Raw genomic sequence first — 16486 nt, 5'->3', positions numbered from 1 at the left:
CTTTTGCAAATATCTTCGTGAACAACCTGGAAAAGGATGTAATTTTGAATAACAGAAAATACAACAAGCATATCATTGCATATTACAGGTTTGTGGACGATATTTTGCTTATTTGGGAAGGTTCACCGGAACTGTTCTCTGAGTTTATGACAGAGGTGAACTCCTCCCATAATACCATCAAATTCACAGCAGAGACATCAGAGACATCCATTAGTTATTTGGACGTAATGATCAGTAAGAAAGAGGGCAAATTAGTCACTAGCCTATATAGCAAAGCAACAGACAGGAATAGCCTATTACGAACAGATAGCTATCATGAACCCAATTGCAAGAGAGCCATACCACGGAGTCAATTCCTCAGGGCAAGACGTATCTCCTCAACCGATGAGGATTACATGAAAGCGGCAGATCAGCTACTTGAGAAATTTAAAGCAAAAGGGTATAAGCTAGAAACATTAAAGAACCTCAAAGAACAGATTAGAATTATGGACAGAAATCAGCTGGTATTTCAGAGTAGATTACAAAGAAGGAGGCAACAGAGAATCCCCTATGTACTACAATACAATGATCTATCAGGGACTGTCCGCAAAGCTGTGAGGAAATACTGGTCTATTGTGCAAAATGACAAAGAGTGTGGCTACTTGTTTAAGGACTATCCTGTATTTGCCTATAAAAGAGGGAAAACTATTGGTGAGATGGTGAGCAATAAAGACCTGGCTAGAAAGAAGAGACCCAAGTTCTTGGGGACCAAGAGGATAGGAACATTCCCTTGTCTATCATGTAATTGCTGTGGAGCTGTAATCAAAGGGGATTGGTTTCCACATCCCCGCACAGGCGAAAAGGTTAGGTGCACAGGATACTACACTTGTGAGAGTGAATATGTAGTCTATGCCCTTAAATGCCCCTGCGGACTGTTCTATGTGGGTAAAACCACCAGAGGGGTGAAGTCCCGTATACAAGAACATAAAAATAACATAAAGGGATATTCCAAAGGGGAAAAACGTCATGAGACTTCAGTATCCAGACATTTTGTTGAACATGGCCACAATGCGATTCAATTAAGATGGCTAGTATTAGATCAGGTTGAACCTTTACCAAGAGGGGGTGACAGAGAACGTTTGCTGCTTGAGAAAGAGATTAGATGGATCAGATCATTAGACTCTGTATCACCGAGAGGCTTGAATGAGCAAGTAAACTTAAAATGTTTCTTATGATTTTTTTGCAGGAAATGAACTGTGCTGCTGTACCCCATGAAACTGACAAGTAACTGTATGTAAAATAGAGTATACCTATGGAAGTAGTGAACTAACATGCCAAGAGCGTAGCCTTACATCAGATTATCCAGGGTAGACCCCTAGGGGTAGTGCCCTGTGCAAGTGACTCTGTATGAGATATATATATATTTTTGGATATATTTTGGTATTTACTTGTTTAATGTTTTAGTTATGTTTGTTGTGAAATGTACACTGGGTTTACACATTAGTGTTTATATGTATGCATATACAGAACCTGTGAAGTAACAGGGGACATTGAATTGTAAATTAATGGTGGACCTGACCCACCCTTTATGGGAGGAGTCAGGGGCATATATTGAAGGTGGAGGAAGCGGGTGGTTACACCTGATGAAGGGCGGAGCCCGAAACATGTAGTGTAACGACATGCAATAAACTGAACGCAAGTTCAAGCCTGTGGAGTGCCTCCTTCTTCCAGAAATACCAGTATCACAGTGTGTGGCAGGGGTGGTGTACCTGCGTGGAGGAGTGCACCGGCACCAGCTCTCCTGTCCAGGAGTGAGCGAGTGAGTTTGGTTCAGTCATTTTTGTATTGTATCTGTCTGAATGAGGACTAATTGGGGAAGGGGGGGGTGGGGGGATATTGGGTAGCTTGGGTACCTGTCCTGACATCTTTGGGGCACAGATGGCGCACCACCGACCTTCTCCTTAGTGCGGCTGCGGCCATGTTTCCTAAGACTGACAAAGGTCTTTGGAAACATCTGCCTGCGTGGCTGCAGCTGGCCTCAGGCACCAGACAGGCCACGGCTGCCGAGCTGAGGTAATATAGATGGGAGTGGTCAAAACCCTGGCAGTGATTTGGAGGAATGTTTTTCCCTTTTTAAAAAAAATACACGTTACCTGGCAGTCCTGATGATCTCTTCGGCTGCAGTAGTGTCTGAATCACACACCTGTAACAAGCATGTGGCTAATCCAATCAGAAACACCTGATCTGTAGGCTTGTTCAGTGTTTATGGCTAAAAGCAGGACAGCAAAACAATTTGCATTGCTTAAAAAAAAAATATATATATCATTGTCCATATTCCTCTCAGTTCAGGTGTGCTTTATATCTATTACCATCACCTCTTGTGTTAGTTAATAAGGGAGATAGCTATGGTTCAGGGGTTGTGGACGCATGGTGATAAATGATGAGGTTTTGAGAGTGGGCTGAACTGGTTTGCGCTCCGCCTCCCCGTAGCAGTGGAGGGACCGGGAACGACATCTGGACAGTAGACTATAGTCCACTCAGAAGGGGTAAAACCTACAGTGGCTTACAAGCTCCAGACACATGCAGGCCTCATTTCCTGGTGTCTGGATGCCATTCCCTGTCCTTACAATACTGCAAGAGGACGAATGCCAGGTCAGCCCTGAACCCTTCCAAGTCCTTCTAATGCTTGCCTGGGAGTGGGAAGGACATACTGTATACTTTCTAACATACTAGTAAAAGCTTCTGCAGCAAAGAGCCCCATTCCCTCCAGGCTCAAGCATAGGCCTAACTTACGTCATAGGATTGCTTGTAGGTATGAAGTATATGAAGTCCCTCATAGTCATCTTGGATCTTTCTATTTCTATTCCATTGGTGATCACTGGATGCTTCGCCCTCCATGCTTTCTGCAGAGCAAAACATGTCATCAGTAAAATAAGGCTTTAATATTTAATAAAAAAAATTATGATATGATTTGTATGTGTAGTACAGCTAAAAAATAAAACATTAAGATCAGATACATCAGTCTAATTGTTTCCAGTACAGGAAGAGTTAAGAAACTCCAGTTGTTATCTCTATGCAAAAAAGCCATTAAGCTCTACAACTTTCAAAGTCGTGGAGAGGGCTGTCTTCTGACTTTTATTATCTCAACTGTTAGTGAACAATTTTCTTTTTCTCTGCCAGAGGAGAGGTCATTAGTTCACAGACTGCTCTGAAAGTTGTTGTGTAATCTGCACATATTAGAGAATGATGCAATGTTAGAAAAAAACACTATATACCTGAAAATAAAAATATGAGAATTTTTTTTTTGCTGCTAATCTTCTAGTAATTATTCATAGTACACAACCAATTCATCATATTTTTTTTTCGCTTCAGTGTCTCTTTAAAAGGAACCTAAACTGAGAAGGATATGGATTTTTCCTTTTAAAATAATGCCAGTTGCCCGACTCTCCGGCTGATCTTGTGTCTCTAATACTTTCATCCACAGCCCCTGTACAAGCATGCAGCTCAGGTGCTCTGATTTAAAGAGAGTCTGAAGCGAGAATAAATCTCGCTTCAGACCTCATAGATAGCAGGGGGCATGTGTGCCCCTGCTAAAACGCCGCTATCCCGCGGCTTAACGGGGGTCCCTGATCCCCCAAATCCCCTCCGTGCAGCGGGGGAGCGCTTCCGCATTGGGGCAGGGCTATCCGCCGCAGCCCTGCCTCATGCGCGTCTATCAGACGCGTACCTCCGCCTCTCCCCCGCCCCTCTCAGTCTTCCTTCACTGAGAGGGTCGGGGGAGAGGCGGCGATGCGTGTCTGATATACGCACTGAGAGGCAGGGCTGCAGCCGTTAGCCCTGCCTCCAGGAAGAGCAAAATTTACGACCAAGTTTGTCGTTGATTTTGCAGGGGTGGGTTTGGGGGTGAAGGGACCCCCGTTTAGCCGCGGGATAGCAGCGTTTTAGCAGGGGCACACATGCCCCTGCTAACTATGAGCTCTGAAGCGATATTTATTCTCGCTTCAGAGTCTCTTTAAGTCAGACTGGGTTAGCTGCATGCTTGTTCCAGTATTCTGATTCAGCCACTACTGCAGCCAAAGAGATCAGCAGGGCTAGCAAGCAACTTGTATTGTTTAAAAGGAAACATCCATATCCCTCTTAGTTACGGTTCCCTTTAAAGAGACACTGAAGTCTCCTGAAAATCTTAATTTTATTTAAAAAATGTGTTTAACATGTTAGCCCTACCTAAACCGCCGCTGAAATCTAACTAAATCCCCCCTAACTCCCACCTCCCTTGCAAAATCCACGACTTTCTTGGTCGTGGATTTTGCTGCTGTTGGAGGCAGAGCTATGAGCCGCAGTTCTGTCTCCATTCGCGTCTATCAGCTGCGTATCTCCGCCTCTCCCCCGCCCCTCTCAGTGAAGGAAGACAGAGGGGCGGGGGAGAGGCGGCAATCCGGGCTGACAGACGCGCTGAGAGGCAGAGCTGCGGCTCATAGCTTTGCCTCTCACGGAAGTGCTGCCTGGATTGCCCCTCAGGTCGGTTAGTGTGGATTTAGTTAGATTACAGCGGCGGTTTAGGTAGGGCAGTGTTCTCCCCAGGCTCTTTTAGCAGGGCGCTCCACCCGGCTAGTTTTGATGAGCGCTCGGCTGTCATAGGCTCCTCTCCTCCTATGCTGTAAGCAGAATTGCGCAAAGAAGTACCGGCCCTGCATTCTCTCATCTCGCCGCACTCGGCTACTTTTTCATGCCACCCGGCTACTATTTCATGCCACCCAGCTGGAAAAACATTCTGTGGAGAACACTGTAGTGGAAAGCCGAGCAGCTGCTAGAAAATGGAGAGGGACATCATTGCAGCCTGGAGCAGGTGAGCCTGTGAAACACCACGGCTACGCCTTACTCTGCATATAGCAGACATAGGAACGGGGCCCTAGGAGAGGAAAGGAACAAAACATTCAGGCCCACCCGTCCCGCTAATTAGTCAGCTTGGTGGTCCATAGCACACAGCGGGAAGAGGTAGCCCAGGAGGAAATTCCATGTGCACCCCCAGCTAGCAACGGTTTGGAGGTGTGTGTGTATGTGTGTGTGTGTGTGTGTGTGTGTGTGTGTGTGTGTGTGTGTGTGTGTGTGTGTGTGTGTGTGTGTGTGTGTGTGTGTGTGTGTGTGTGTGTGTGTGTGTGTGTGTGTGTGTGTGTGTGTGTGTGTGTGTGTGTGTGTGTGTGTGTGTGTGTGTGTGTGTGTGTGTGTGTGTGTGTGTGTGTGTGTGTGTGTGTGTGTGTGTGTGTGTGTGTGTGTGTGTGTGTGATTTTTAATAAACTTAGGGCTCTTTCACACGGGCAGTTGAACTGTGTGCTCAGCAGGCAGTTACCAGGCAGCAGTAAGCAGTTACCAAGCAGTAACGAGCATTTACCAGGCAGCAGCAAGAGTTCAACAGGCTTTTCACTGCCTATCAACTGCTCGTGTGAAAGGGCCCTTAGGTTGTTTTGTCACTTCTGGCAACCAGGAGAAACTCCTCAAAAGAAAGGGCCTCGGCTCTCCTGTATCTACAGCGCTAGAGATACAGCAGGACAGAGGCCCTTTTCTTCAAGGGGGCGGGGCAACACCCTGGAGCGTAGCTAATAAGGTACTGTAGTGACACATCTAATCCAGTCTAACAGCCCGTTCTAAAATATCCCCAGAGGATAGAGTAGTTTTCCCTGGTTACCAGATGTGCCCTTACAGACCAATGCTGTGACGTTTTCTGAAAAGGACACACTTTTTGGGCTCACTATTGCGGTCTGTGACGGCACTGGAAAGATTTCTCCTTGCTTCATGTATTTAGAACCTCTATGGAGCTAGGGTCAATGGGCCAGATTTATGAGTCAAAATATTAGTAGGTTTTTAGAAATCCATGCAGAACTCTCTCAGGCATCTTAAGAAATCATTAGACAGTGCAGATTCTTTCTAAAACTGTTATATAATAGGAGGAGCTAGGAAGGTCTCTCAGACAGTGCAGTGTGTGAGGGGAATTGCTGTTGCTGAGGTAACCAACACACCTGCTGTATTGATAGCAGCAGGCTCTGAGGAGGAATTCAGCAGGTGGGAGGAGCACCACACAAATCATGTATAGCCTGCACTCTGCAATCATATCTAGCCTGCAATTCTACATCTGTAGAACTGCTTTCAAGCACTTCTTAATCTGCCCCAGTTTAGGGATGGATTTGCACTTCTCTTAACTGTAGTGCAGCTCTAGAAATCCACGCTAAACTGCCACTATTACTAGGATTTAAGAAGGTTCTTATTTTCATGCAGAACTGTTCTCCCTGTGGGTTAGAAAAGATTAAGAAGAAAAAACGGTCGGTAATGCGTTGTTAAATCTCCCCCAATGTTCTGCTGAGCTCTGTGCAATTACAGGCAGCAGAATGTAAGGGAGTGACATGGGAGAAAACCACTGTTCTGCACTGCTTAGTATATGAACATTATTGGCAGTGGACAGGCAAGAAGGGAGGACCAACGATAGGAACAGCAGTCAAATCAACCATTTTTATTCTCCTCAGATAAAAATAGGTGGTGGCGGGTCAGTTTAAAGGACACCTAAAGTGAGAAGTATATGGAGGGTGTCATATTTATTTACTTTTAAGCAATACCTGTTGCCTGTTTGTCCTGCTGATCCTCTGCCTCTAATACTTTTAGCCATAGACTTTTGACAAGCATGCAGCAGATCAGGTGTTTGACATTATTGTCAAATCTGATAAGATCAGCTGCATGCTTGTTTCTGGTGTTATTCACACACTACTGCAGCCAAGCAGATCAGCAGGACTGCCAGGCAGCTGGTATTGTTTAAAAGGAAATAAATATGGCAGCAGCCTCCATATTCCTCTCACTTCAGGTTCCCAAATCAAACAAGTCTATATTAATTTATAGAAGCCAAAACAGACAAATGTTATCAATCTTTCCCCAGAGTTTTGGTTGTAACTGGTAAGGGGTATGGTAGAATACTCCGTTTTTGGAAATCAATGTTTAGCTTTTAGCAAAGCAAGATCATCAGCCAGCCACCTTCTTTAACCCTCCTCTACTTCAGGTTCCCTCCCCCCCGCCCCCCCCAAAAAAACACACAAGGGGGCCCCAAAATCTACTACCTTGCCAAGGGACCCATTAATTCTTAATCTATCTCTGGCTATTGGACATTTTTACTCACTCGTTCTTTCTGTAACTCGTCTCTAAGCAGGTCCCGTAACTTTTGTGCTCTTCGAAGTCTTTCTTTCTCCAGGTTACCAACAGAAACCAGCTTTTTAGGTGTAATTTTTTTCAATGCTGAAAGGTCATCCTTGGTGGAAGATTTCTGGGATGGTCTCTCTTTGAGTGGACTGAGCTCTCCCTTTGGCAAGCTTGCCACATGTTTTACTGGACTGGCTTCTACCGCTTTCAGGGATGATTTTTTGTACGGGGAGAATTGGGGAACCTGAGGAACTGGAGTTCTCTTTTCAGGGAGTTGCACTGGTTGTCCCAGAGCTGCAACATTAGGACCTTGTGACTTTGGCGGGCTCAGAGTCTTGGTCTTCTCAGGTGGAGCGGGTTCATCTCCGCTGGGGACACTGCTGGAAGGTAATACTGCAGGGACGTCGACTTGTGGAGCTTTCTGAGGAGTAGCAGCAGCAGCACTGGACACACGTGGCTTTGCGAGGTTAGGCAAAGTAGAAATCCTTTTCCTTCTCTGAAGAGGGGCGGAGGCTGGCTTGCTTGGCTGACTGTCACTGATAACTGTAGGAGCATTTTCAGTCCTGTTAAAAATATAAAAAGATTAATTCTTACCCCCATTTTTATGCCCTACTGTCTGCCTGATGCAGATTCCAGTTTCCCAAATTTAGAGACACATAGCAAATAAAGCTAACTTCTATTTTACCCCCTCCATCATAGCTCTCAAAATATTAAAATTAGCTATGTTAGGTTTCATAAATTAAAATAATGGCAGTTTTAAAGCATACCTGCAGTAAAAAAAAACAACAACTTATGACAATTGTATTTGTACTACTGATGATAAATATAAAACATTAGTATCATAATGGGTGTCAATTTTATTTTAAGTTTGGCTTTATATTTAAGAATGGATTCTCAACAGCAGCTCTGACAGTCTGATGCAAAATCTGCCTTGTTGAGTTGAAAAACAAACATAATTAATGACCTTTTGAACTTTCCAGCACTAAACCCTTATCTCTGCCTTCCCAGATAATACCCTTTTGCCTAGGTTTACTTTCCAGGAAACAGAAAGTCCACAATCTGTTGGACAAGCTGATTTGCATAGGAAACACCTTCTCCCCAGTCTTTCTGCATGCACAAATGTACAGCACTGCCCCTAGCATTGGCTAATTTTTATCCATACGTAAGTTTATTTAAAAAAAGCATCTAATAAACTGTCAATTAACTGACTCTCTTTCCAGTACCAAAGATGGCACCTGAGTAGTCCAATCATATGACCCACCTATCGGTATATAAGCTGCCAATCATCTATAACAGGCCACACCCTGATGAAGCGAAATGCATTAGTGGGAGGAGTTGAAATAGGAGGAAGTTCTTAACCTCCATGTCCCCTGCTGATCGCCGCTGGATGTGCAATTGAGCGTGCAGGTACTGTAGATCGCAGGACACCTCTGTGACAGCGTTGACACAAACCCTGTTGACTGGTGAATCCACCCAGCCTCTAACAACAACTTGGTGACATGTGATTCTGGTAGTGGCATTGTCAGACGCCACATATGCACGTTAACCAACCTGTGGCAGATATGCATCATGTGAACTATGTGGGGTATTGAAAATGATACCTTATGCAATTTACCCACAACCGAGATCTCTTGTTCATGCCAAGATTGACTGTTCGCAGTTAACATGGCCATTGTAGAAACTTTACTAATTGTGCCATATTGGAGAAAGACTGAGGGGATTTCTTCTGTTGTGGCAGTTGGAATTTGGACTGGTCCCCATCCCATACCCAATTCAAGCAGGTTTATGAAGTCAATAGGAAAGGAAAGGATGTCCCGCTATACCGTGGTGAGGGTTAAAAGGATATCTCCAACTTTATTGGACACATCAGCGAATACACAGAATACAGCTCACGCGTATCGGAGCTCTGTATAGCTCCTTAATCATCGCTCCGGGGTCACGTGACTACACACTTCCTCCTTCAACCCGGAAGGAGGAAGTGTTTTTAGTCACGTGACACCGGATTGGAGCGCATCGTGGGAGACTCCGAAGGACGGACGAAGAAGACGTCATGATAGGTAAGATTAAACCCCCAGCCCAGGTCGCAATGCATTACTGGGAGAAATCCGGATAGCCACTATCCGAGTAGCATCCAGATCAGATTTGAGCAGCACTATTCCTGGTGTCTAACTCCCTTCCATCACCTAAAGAGTTCCCTGGTGTCTAGTGACACCCCCCCGTTATACAGTTCCCAGGTGTCTAGTGGTCCTTTCCTTACCCTATACAAATCCCTGGTGTCTCTACTGTTTTCCCACTCCCTCCCCCATATGGCTACCCTGGTGATCTAGGGCTTCACCACCAATATAGCTTTTCTGGTGGTTTAGAGAGGGCCAAACATAATGCTAAGTGGGGAAACCACCTAAGGGGCAAATGGGATGCCTCTGCGGGCCAGATTTGGCCAGCGGGCTGGAGTTTATCATGTGTGACCTATACCAACAGAGTATGTTTGGTCCATTACTTTCCAGCCGCCGTGATACTGACATACTTGCCTGCTTGAGCCCATTGGTTGTCCTGGCCCTCAATAACATTGCTTGCTGGCACTGCCCCGGGGTAGGCGCTCTGACCACTGCCTGCATGCTCCCTGCACCACCACCATCTGCCAGTACTCCGTTACACCTCCTTCTACCTACGGTACTCTTGCTATGGGTGCGGAACGGGCAACAGCAAATTGTCACCCTGTCTAGAGAAGACCTCCTAAAGTGGGAACCCCCAGTTGGCCTCCAGTCACATTCTGGAACCCCCGTGTGGGATGCAGTCGCTGCCCACATCAAACTTCTGTCCGCAGTGCGAGCTCCGAGGAAACGCCACCACAGAGGGAGAAGGGCGGGGGCCCAGGTGCGGCTCAAGAGGAAAGGCCTGCACTCCCCCGTCCCTGCCATCCTGCTAACAAATGTTTGTTTTCTTCCTAACAAGGTGGACAAGCTGCTCCTACTACTCAGCAGCAAACCCCTGATTGGCAAGAACACCCCAATTCTCTGCTTTACTGAGACCTGGCTGCGCGACAGCATCCCCGACAACTCTTTACAAGTGACAGGCTACGACCTCCTACACAGACCGCGACCTAGCTCTCTCTGGGAAAAAGAGAGGAGGGGGCATCTGCTTCTACATCAACACTGCCTGGTGCACCAATACCATCACTCTTAACAAGACCTGCACCCCAGATGTTGATTTCTTTGCCATCAACTGCAGGCCTCTGTATTCCCCCAGGGAGTTCTCTTACCTTGTTCTCGTCGGGGTCTACATCCCCCGCCCCCGACGCATGCTTCAAGACTGCCCTGCTAGCACTTGGCAACAGCATCTCGTGGTGGGAAACTGCCCTTCCAGAGGCCCTCTTCATCATCCTGGGCGATATCAACAATGCGAACTTATGACAGGAGATGCCTCGCTATAAGCATCATATTACCTGCCCCACTAGGAATCGCAAAACCCTGGACCACTGCTACATGGTCCACATGAACGCTTACAAGGCCACTCAAGGAGCTGCCCTGGGGACCACAACACAATCCATCTGATCCCCACGTACAGGAGGCTCTTGGAGACTGCTAAGCCCACCATCAGAACTGTCAAAAAATGGACTGCAGAGGCCAAACTGGCGCTTCAAGCTTGCTTTGATTCTACCGACTGGACAACCCTGGAGGCACCCACTCTAGATGAATGGGCAGAGAATGTCACCTCTTACATCAGCTTCTGCGAAGAAGCATGTATCCCATCCAAGACCTTCAAGGTCTTCCCAAAGAACAAGCTTTGGTTCAACGACAAGCTGCACCAGCTCTGAAAACTCAAAGAGAAAGCCCACAAGTCTGGCTTCCCAGAGGAGTTCAGAGAGGCCAGGTTGCCCTGAAACGTGAACTGTGTGCCGCAAAAAGGGCCTACTCTGACAAGTTGGGTCTCTGCCTTCAGTCCAACAATAGAAGGGCGGTATGGAAAGGCCTTAGAGCAGCCACAAACTTCAAACCTACTCCCCAACCCGTGACCCTCAGCCTCTAATTGGCTGAGGAGCTCAAGGAGCTCAGGTTCGAACATCAGTCCAAGCAGCCCGAGGCCCCAGCAACCACGGAAAAGGAGCCCTCCCCTTTGGGGGAACTGGACGCTATGGCTCCCGTTGTAGTCCAGGAAGCAGAAGTACTCCGGCAGCTCCGCAAGCTGAACCCCAGGAAGGCCTGTGGCCCCAGATGGCGTGTCATCCATCTGCCTAAAAACCTGCACGGACCAGCTATCCCCTGTGTCCTTAGTCAAGTGGTCACTTTCAGAAGGTACAGTCCCCTCCTGTTTCAAGAGGTCCATAATCATACCGGTCCCCCAAAAAAATGGGTAGCATGGATCTCAACAACATCAGACCCATGGCCCTAACCTCCAACATCATCAAAATCCTCGAGAGACTGGTCCTTGCCAACCTTAAAAGCTCCACCAATGCCCTCCTTGACCCGCACCAATTTGCATACAGGGCAAAAAGGTCTGTTAAAGAGAACCCGAGGTGGCATTTCATTACGTTAGTAGGGCACAGAGGCTGGTTGGGCACACTAACACCAGCCTCTGTTGCCCCATGGTGTGCCTCAAAGACCCCCCTGCTCGCCGCTATACCCCCGCAGTGCTGGCGACACGCAGCGTGTCGCCCGCACAATGTTTACCTAAGCGCTGTCTGTCAACGCCGCTCCCCCGCCTCCTCCGTATCGCCGCTACCCGCCCGCGTCCCTTCCCTCCCGCTGATAGGAGGGAAGGGACGCGGGCGGGTAGCGGCGATGCGGAGGAGGCGGGGGAGCGGCGCTGACAGACAGCGCTAGGGTAAACATTGTGCTGGCGACACACTGCGTGTCGCCAGCACTGCGGGGGTATAGCGGCGAGCAGGGGGGTCTTTGAGGCACACCATGGGGCAACAGAGGCTGGTGTTAGTGTGCCCAACCAGCCTCTGTGCCCCACTAACGTAATGAAATGCCACCTCGGGTTCTCTTTAAGGACGCCATTAATGTTAGCCTGGCATACATCACAGAGCACCTGGACAGTCCCGACTCCTATGCTAGGATGCTGTTCTTGGATTTTAGCTCAGCATTCAACACGGTCTGCCCAGACATCTTGCTTGTCAACCTGGCGCAGCTCGGAGTCGATCACACTCTTCGTGCATGGGTCAAGGACTTCCTGTCAGAGAGAATGCAACAGGTCAAGCTCGGCAGCTGCTCCTCTAGTGTGAGAACCACCAATACTGGAGCCCCGCAAGGATGTGTACTGTCCCCACTCCTGTTCCCCTTGTACACCAACAACTGTACCTCAACTGCTGGCTATGTGAAGGTCATCAAATCTGCGGATGACACTACCATCATCAGCCTAATCAGCAGCAATGGAGAGCACGAGTACCACAGCAAAGTTGAGAGAATCTGCAACTGGTGCAGGGATAACAACCTAGTACTCATCGCTGCCAAGACAGGTGAACTGATTGTAGATTTCAGGAGGCACCCCCTCCTCTCCCACCAGTCTTCATAGGCGAAACCGAGGTCTCTAGAGTACCATCTGTTCAGGTCCTTGGCACGACCCTCACAAATGACCTGAAATGGGGGAAGAACACCACCAAAATCCAGAAGAAAAATCGCAGCAGAGGCTGTTCTTCCTGCGCCAACTTAAAAAATTTGGCATGCCGCTGGAGCTGCTGACCAGCTTCTACACCGCAACCACTGAATCAATCCTCTGCTCCTCAGTCATTGTCTGGTATGCTGGTGCGACGGCCAATGACAGGTATAAACTGCAGAGAGTCATAAATGATGCGGAGAAGATCACTGGATCTCCGCTGCCACCTCTCGATCTTCTCCACTCTGCTAGGATGAAGTCGAGGGCCACCAGGATCTCTCGCGACCCCTACCACCCAGAGTCGGTACTTCGAGCTCCTCCCGTCGGGTCGCCACTAAAGAACTATCCCATCCAAAACTACCAGGCACAGAAACTCCATTTTCCCACAAGCAGTTCTGCAGCTAAACTAGTGGAGTACTCTCATTGGGTCAGCATACCTCTCAGCCGCTACCACCTTGGTCGGAAACTGAAAGGTAGTTTAACCTCCTGAGCGTTCTGGACGTGCTGTGCTCGTCCAGTGACGCCGGAGGGTGCCGCTCAGGCCCTGGTGGGTGGATTTTAATAATTTTTTTTAAAACACGCAGCAAGCACTTTGCTTGCTGCGTGTTGTAGACGATCGCCGCCGCTCGCCGCGGATGCGCCGCTATCCGCAGCGTAACAGGCGCCCCCCCAGACCCCGTGCGCTGCCTAGCCAATCAGTGCCAGGCAGCACTGAGGGGTGGATCGGGACTCCCTATGACGTCACGGCGTCGTTGACGTCATTCCGGCCGTCGCTATGGCGACGTGGGAAGCCCTGACGGAGATCCCGTTCAGAACGGGATCTCCTGAAGGCCATAATCGCCGGCGGAAGGGTGGGTGGGATTCCGCTGGGACGGGGGTATCATGTAGCTAGCGCTAGGCTAGCTACATGATTAAAAAAAAAAATTAAGTGTAAAAAAACCATGCGCAGCCGTACGGCTGCGCATTATCAGAACGCCAGGGAGGTTAATCCTACATAGGCCCCACAGGCCGGCTCTAACTGGAAATGTTAAATGTACCACTGCACACCTGTAAATGTCTGTTTTGCGCATCTGTTTTGCATGTTTTATGTAGATAACCTAGGCCATGTGAACCACAAATAATTCAGAGTACGACTCCTCTCGTACTTGGCGAATAAAAGTGATTCTGATCACCCATGTGACATAGTCCTCATGCTTTTTAAACTGTATAAGACAGCTTTTAGAGGGAGCCTGAAGTGAAAGGGATATGGAGGCTAACATATGTATTTCCTTTTAAACAAAGCAGATTGCCCGGCCGTCCTGCTGATCCCCTGCCTCCAATACCTCTAGCCATAGACCCTGAATGTTATTTGTCTTGTCTATTCGTCTTCCTCCAGGAAATGGATGTCTACAAGCGCCTTGCCGCAGCTCCGCTCCAAGCCGGTCTCCCAAGGTCCCCTCCATAGAAGCCGCTGAGGCACTGCACATGTGCGAGCGGGCGTGTAGCCGCGCTGCTTGCGCTCCCCTGGCTGGGAACGTTTTACTGCACAGAATGCTCCTAGCCGGGTCAGCAGCTGCTACTGAAAGGACCCCAGGAGATCGGCTTGAAGTGTCGTACTGCAGTAAGAGACACATAGGCTTCCAGGGGCTGGAGGAAGCCCCAAGTAAATCTGTATTTTTTTCCCTGAATGATTCATTTAAAAAGGAAATAAATATGGCAGTTTCCATATATCTCTCACTTTAGGTTCCCTTTAAATACCTTTCAAAACAAATGTAGGTTGTAGCTAGGTGCCGACATTAACAAAGGAAGGGTAGCAACATTAACAAAGCCACAACAGAAGGCACAGTAACACAAAATCAATACAAATATTTACCACTTTTTTTTTTTCACAAAGTGTCATTTTCCACTAACTTGTGACAAAAAATAAAAACTTCTATGAACTCACCATACTACTAATGGAATACCTTGGGGTGTCTTCTTTCTAAAATGGGGTCACTTGTGGGGTTCCTACACTGCCCTGGCATTTTAGGGGCCCTAAACCGTGAGGAGTAGTCTAGAAACCAAATGCCTCAAAACGACCTGTGAAATCCTAAAGGTACTCATAGGATGTTGGGCCCCTTAGCGCAGTTATAGTGCAAAAAAGTGCCACACATGTGGTATCGCCGTACTCAGGAGAAGTAGTATAATGTGTTTTGGGGTGTATTTTTACACATACCCATGCTGAGTGGGAGAAATATCTCTGTAAATGGACAATTGTGTGTAAAAAAAATAAATCTAAAAAATTGTCATTTACAGAGATATTTCTCCCACCCAGCATGGGTATGTGTAATGGAGATAAACTTAAAGCAAGGATCTCCAAGGTGGTGTTCTCTGAAATACTGCCAGTGCCACATCTGAGAGACAGAGGGTGCTTAGGGCTCTTTCACATTAGGGCAGATTTTCTGCGTTTCAACGCAAAGGGTAAAGTTTGCGTTACCCAAGGTGAAATGAAAGTCCATAGACTTTCATTTTAGCTTTCCCATATAACGCAGCCTTTTTGTGCGTTGCGTTACACTGCACCCAGGCGCAGTTTTTCGGCCGACGCTAGCTTTATGCGTTACAATGTTAGTCAATGTAAAACGCACACTATGCGCGTTTATAATCCGTTAACGCAGGCAATCAGTCCCAGAATGCAACAGAGGAACAATGTATAAAGTTAAAAAGCTAAAAGAAAAAAAATTACCTGCGTTTTTCTATGTGCTGTAACGCATTGAAAACGGATTAAAAACGCACACTCACTGCAGTGCAACGCATATCAAAACGCATTAAAATGCATACAACAAAACGTATGCTTTGAGCGTTCTCCAACGCAAGCTCTGATGTGAAAGAGCCCTTAGAGAGTTAAATAAGTGGCTGAGAAATTGGTGTAGGAAGGAGGGGTTTGGGTTCTTGGAGAACTGGGCAGACTTTGCAGTCGGCTACAGGTTCTACAGCAGGGATTGGCTGCACCTTAATGGGGAGGGTGCAGCTGCATTAGGGGAGAAGGTGGCTAAACGGTTGGAGGAGATTTTAAACTAGGATCTGGGGGGAGGCGGGAGGATAAAGTCTCAATATGTAGACAAGATAAGGTAAAAAAAACAGTGAGAGCCTAACAGAGAGGGGGGTGGGGACAGTGTAAAGATGAAGGAGGTTGGTAAAACTTCAAGTAGCCCATTTCATGTAAACAAAATTGGTAAATGTGGTGGTAAAAATATAAAGTGCATGGTAACCAGTGCTCGGAGCCTTGCAAATAAAATAGACGAACTAGCGTTCATTCTGAATGACAAAGGCTATGACTGTAATGGTTTGCGGAGATGCCGCCGCGCAGTCTGGCAGCGGGGCGGCTGTCTCCGCGTTCAGACAGTCGGTTTCCGCACAGCAGCATGCGTCTGGTTTGCCTGGGCCTTCTAGTGCACACAGATGGAGAGCTGCGCACGTGCGCTAGAAGGCAAGCCCTTTATGCCAGTAGGAGAGGGATCAGCTGATCAGGTCGATCAGCTGATCCCAGCGCAGTTACTGATTGGCTGAGTGGCACAGGGCGGCACGGAGGAGCGCTGCAGTATATATAGATCTTGCTGGTCAGTCTCTGGTTGTCTGCCATTGCGAATACTTACGTGTGAGCACTCAGACATCAGTCAGATCCCACAGTGTGTTAGAAACAGGTGGATCTGGGAATTCACACTTAGCCAGATTACTACTGTGTTATACTTTAGACCAGTTCCGGGGTGTTGAGACCAAG

General features: G+C 47.6%; 1 protein-coding gene across 1 annotated transcript in view; it reads right to left on the bottom strand.

Moving 5' to 3' along the window:
* The window catches only part of BDP1 (B double prime 1, subunit of RNA polymerase III transcription initiation factor IIIB), a 181172-nt gene that overhangs the window by 146121 nt on the left and 18565 nt on the right, over nucleotides 1–16486 (bottom strand). The window contains exons 2-3 of the mRNA XM_068261235.1: nucleotides 7136–7718; nucleotides 2773–2882 (exon numbers count right to left, since the gene is read on the bottom strand). Coding sequence (XP_068117336.1) covers nucleotides 2773–2882; nucleotides 7136–7718 — 693 coding nt within the window. The remainder of the gene's footprint in view (nucleotides 1–2772; nucleotides 2883–7135; nucleotides 7719–16486) is intronic.

Source organism: Hyperolius riggenbachi, chromosome 1 (genome assembly GCF_040937935.1).
Source record: "Hyperolius riggenbachi isolate aHypRig1 chromosome 1, aHypRig1.pri, whole genome shotgun sequence".
NCBI lineage: Eukaryota > Metazoa > Chordata > Amphibia > Anura > Hyperoliidae > Hyperolius > Hyperolius riggenbachi.
This window is presented reverse-complemented; position numbering and strand designations above follow the sequence as displayed.